The 4,889-nt window shown below is 39.9% G+C and overlaps 1 protein-coding gene across 1 annotated transcript; it reads right to left on the reverse strand.

Annotated features, from left to right (window-relative positions):
- Positions 1–1,398: 1,398 nt before the first annotated feature.
- LOC122141318 (proteinase-activated receptor 1-like) lies at positions 1,399–3,939 on the reverse strand. The gene is made up of 2 exons (XM_042748431.1): positions 3,810–3,939; positions 1,399–2,526 (listed from the first exon to the last, which is right to left on the reverse strand). The coding sequence occupies exon 2, from the start codon at positions 2,381–2,383 to the stop codon at positions 1,466–1,468; it is 918 nt and encodes a 305-aa protein (XP_042604365.1). The 5' UTR covers positions 2,384–2,526; positions 3,810–3,939; the 3' UTR covers positions 1,399–1,465.
- Positions 3,940–4,889: the final 950 nt, after the last annotated feature.

Here is a 4,889-nt window from a genome sequence, read left to right on the forward strand (position 1 = left end):
CCGCGTCTCTCAGGCCTCCGCTGAGTCCACTGTTCACACTGTTCACACTGGAAATCTGATATCGGTCATATTTAAACCAACAATCATTACGTTTATTAAGAATCTACCATGTAAAAAAGACATTTTTGATTACCTTAATCCGGCTAAAGTCCTATACTCGAAGTAAACACGAATCGAATTAAGACGTGGAGTATTCCTATTTCTCATTATCAAAGTGCAGTGTAGACATGAACTTTAAACACATTATTACCGTCGGCTAAAGTCATACACAGTGTTTTGATAAATGGTATTAAGAAGTGTGTTGTATTTTATTTGCGGGTAAACAGAAGAGCATGGCTCTTACAAATGCTCTCAGGGATATGCGAAGGTTTTCTTTCCATTCAGTATCATCAAATTCTATTAAAACTCCACCAGTCCTTAGGCTACTTCATCCAGTACCTCCGAGTTTGTCGTGGGGGCATGAATGAAATGTTGCTGAATGAAAGGACAGAGGAGGCCTGTTGCTGGAGAATTCGTATTTACAGTTTTCAGTTTGCACAGCATGACAAATAAGTAACTGCACTTGAATCTTTCATAAAATTACAAATGAAATACCCAAAATTGTATATACCATAATTAAGATGAACTGTATGTTGATAGCCTACATAAAATTACAGCTATGCAAAAAAATAGGATCTGAGCAAAAAATTGGAAATTTAGTACTAAGGCTTGCAGTTTGAAGCCTGACTTAACAGACGACATGTACTTTTCCCCACTTTTCTCAGAAACCATTGTTCCTAAAGACATCGATCAAAGTGGAGGGCGAAAAGTATACAGAACATGGTCAGTCTATGTTACAATGCTCTGATAAACTGATGAGTTTATTATTAAAAAGAACAGCTGAACATCAGTTCATATAAAATATTGTGTGTAAATTGTAACTGCCTTTAGTTATGAAAGTGAAAGTGAAAGTGACGTGACATTCAGCCAAGTATGGTGACCCATACTCAGAATTCATGCTCTGCATTTAACCCATCCGAAGTGCATACACACAGAGCAGTGAACACACACCACACACTGTGAAACACACACCCGGAGCAGTGGGCAGCCATTTTTATTCTGCGGCGCCCAGGGAGCAGTTGGGGGTTCGATGCCTTGCTCAAGGGCACCTCAGTCATGGTATTGAAGGTGGAGAGAGAACTGTACATGCACTCCCCCCACCCACAATTCCTGCCGGCCCGAGACTCGAACTCACAACCCTTCGATTGGGAGTCCGACTCTCTAACCATTAGGCCACGACTTATTATTTTGGAATAAATGTAAATGTTTAAAAACACTAATTGATGAGATTATTACTTGGTTTTAATAAATAGAATACACTATTAATTACATTTACACTTAGTCATTTATCAGAGGCTTTTATCCAAATCAACTTTTTTTTTTAAATTTATAAATTAATCTTTTTTACAAAATAATCATCATTAATTCACACCTGAACACAAGCCTGGCTGTACTCGTAGCTCAGGTTGGAGGATTTTGTTTGACTGTTTGTGTTTGATGGTGTGGTTGAGCTTTTTGTCTTCCTCCACCAGATCAGAGAGCTGATCTGCTGTCTGCATTGAGACGAGCCATAGTAATATAATAGAGGGTCCAGAAAAACACTTGCGCTCCCCAAACACACAGCCATCAGGTAGTATTTCCCCTCCTCACTGCTGCTTCCGGTGGCTAAATGAACACAGTGGTACAACAAGATGCCATTTGTTGGTGCAAAGCACATTAAAAACTCCATCATCATAGCTATAACCATAATCACAGCTCTCCTTCGCTTGTCTGAGTATGATGTTGCCAAGTGATCATTCTTTGTAGTGAGCACATATATGATGGTAGAGTAACTCACTAAGGTGATGACCAGAGGCAAGAAGTAGTAGAGGCATGAGAGGATGGAGAACAGGTATGCATACACCTGTGTGTGATACAGCACATCATGGCAGGTGATGCCCACATCCTTTATCTTGAATGTTTGTTTTATAGAGAGAAGTGGCACTGTAACAGCAAGCGCCAGCAGCCAGACCAGCACACACGTGGCTTTTCTTGTGCTCCTCCAGGTCAGAGAGGCGATGGGAAACACCACAGCCAGCAGCCTGTCCACACTCATGCACATCATCAGCGGTATGGAGCAGTACATGTAGCAGTAGTAAGCTGCACCGAACACCCAATCTGAAGCGTTCATCTGGTAGTGGATCTTCAGAGGCAGCAGCAGGGTGAAGAGCAAGTCCACACACGCCAGGTGAGACATGTAGATCACAGCTGGTTTCTTCTCTCGAATATTACAGGTGAACGCTATGAAGGCCAAAGTGTTAAGGGGCAAACTAATGAGGATGATGATGATGTAGAAGGAGGGCATGAGCCGTGTGACCAGCAGGCCTCTGAGGAAGAGAACAGCATCTGCTGTGATATATGCATCCTGTGTAGTCTTGTTGCATTCAGTGCTGTTACATGGCTGTCTAAACAGAATAATTTCTTCAATGACTTTGAAAATTATTGAATCTGTAAACAAACATGCAAACATGAATGAATAAATAAAAAAACAACAACACTAACAACAGTGAAACTTCTCAACACAACCATACATATATACGTAGGTGGATAGAGGGGTTTTCACACTTGAAATGATTTAACTTTTAATCATTCTAAACCCCGGGTAAACGGAATACTGGGTACCTTGCTTCGAGTTTCACACTGCAGTGTACATTCCTAAATCCTGGGTAAAGGTTATTTGCATATTCGTTGGATGAACGAACCTCGCTAATCGGTTTACATAATGGCTCTAGCAGTGCGCATATTATACTCTAAAGTTTTCCAGAACAGATGTTTTTGAACATTTAAAAGGTAAGAATGAATCGCTCTTTACTTGATTTGATGCGTTTTCCACCACTATTTACCATTTTCCCCTCAAATGCTGACACTTCTGTTTATAAAACGCGTGTTTCTGTGACTGCCAGTTATCTAGAAATAAAATTTTTAACAGCACAGGCATCGTTTCACAACGTACTATTTTGACACCATAGAATCCCTGTTACGTCCTGCTCTGGGCCAAAGTTTCATAACTCTAAGTAAAAACGCTTCAAGGTTACGTATGTAACCCTAGTCTCCCAAGGAAATAAGATGCTACATTGAACGCTTTTGGGAGCACCTTCAGCATGACCATGCTCTGAATCACGTGTGTAATCAGTCCAATAGATGGGCAAGATGTCAAGGATGGGGTGACGTTGTGACCCGGAAGCTATAAAAGCATGTACGGTGGAAAGAGTGGCAGCTTCTGGTAGAAAATGAGGAAAGTGCTAGTAGGGATGCTGGAAGTATTGCAGGAGATGCAACATCTCGTTCCCTCTGGGAACTAGGGTTTCATACATAACCTTGAGGCGTTCACCTTCAGGAACTCGAGCTGTATTGAATGTTTTGGGAACAAGAATGCCCACACTGCCAGACTTTTAAGTCCCTGCGCAGTGTGTATGTACAGTGGGTACGGAAAGTATTCAGACCCCCTTAAATTTTTCACTCTGTTATATTGCAGCCATTTGCTAAAATCATTTAAGTTCATTTTTTTCCCTCAATGTTCACACAGCACCCCATGTTGACAGAAAAACACAGAATTGTTGACATTTTTGCAGATTTCTTAAAGAAAAACTGAAATATCACATGGTCCTAAATACCTGGTGGTATTAAACATGATAGCTCCTTTGTTAAGTTGATGTTTTTGCAATGAAAAAACGTTTCTTAAGAGCATCATCGTGAAGTCCACCAGATAACAGTTCACAAAAATCACTCACGTAATCCTCTATAGGCCTGTCACCTTGACGAAGACAGAGGAGCCATTCATGGTAGGGTCGTGTATTCTGTAATGAGTCCACTGAAGGCGAGCATAGTGAGAACCCAAGTGCAGCTTTATTTACAGTGATCCAAACATCCAAACAATAAACAACGACCTTGACGAGGGATGAACCGACTTGACTAGACATTAACAGATTTGACCAGAACCGGCTTGACATGGCATGAACAGACTAGACTCACCAACAGCAGGTTACAACATCAATACACGACAAGAGACAATCTTCTTCTTCTTCATTGGATTTTTACGGCAGTTGGCATCCATAGTGTTGCATTACTGCCATCTGTTGTCTCACTCAAGCTTACTCAATTTTTATTTTTTTATTTTTTATTTTTTTATTTTATTTAAACTCTTCTTTCCAGTCCAGTTCTCCTTAGAAAATTAAACATATATCTCCGTCCTTGGTCATTATTCCATATGTTTACTATATTTTTAACATTATATTCTAATATACCTATTTCCCGTAGCTGATTCTTGAACTCTAGCCTTTCTAGAATATATTTCTTACATGATATAAAGATGTGATTAACTGTTTTTCCTCCTCCTGACATTCATCACATAATCCTGTTGGGTTGTTTTCCTATAATATGAAGAGTTTGTGTTTAACTTGCAATGTCCAATCCTCAGTCTGTTTATTATGACTTGTTCCTTCCTATTCCCCCCTTTTCTTACTTTCCCATACCTATCCTATTTGTATCATGTACGATGTCTCCCTTTGATTTCATTATCCCACTGCTGCTGCCCATTTTTCCATTATCTTTTTCCACACTAAACTCTTCCCTTCTGTTTTTGATAATTTAATTTTGACATCGATATTTCCTTTTTTTGTTGCCTCTTTTGCCAGTCTGTCTACTCTCTCATTTCCCTGTATGTCCACATGACAAGAGACAATGGCAATGACATGGCTACTTATAACAGACAATAAGGGTCACATGACATGAACAAACCAATGGGAAATAAAACACATGACCAAGACAACCAATCAGAACATGACACAATGAACAAGAGGAACCAATAGCAT

This window comes from Cyprinus carpio, chromosome B21 (genome assembly GCF_018340385.1).
Source record: "Cyprinus carpio isolate SPL01 chromosome B21, ASM1834038v1, whole genome shotgun sequence".
In the NCBI taxonomy this organism is placed as follows: Eukaryota; Metazoa; Chordata; class Actinopteri; order Cypriniformes; family Cyprinidae; genus Cyprinus; species Cyprinus carpio.

Excerpts from the sequence above, each read along its gene's own strand:
- LOC122141318 (XM_042748431.1), bottom strand. The coding sequence starts at position 2,383 with ATGCCCTCCTTCTACATCATCATCATCCTCATTAGTTTGCCCCTTAAC.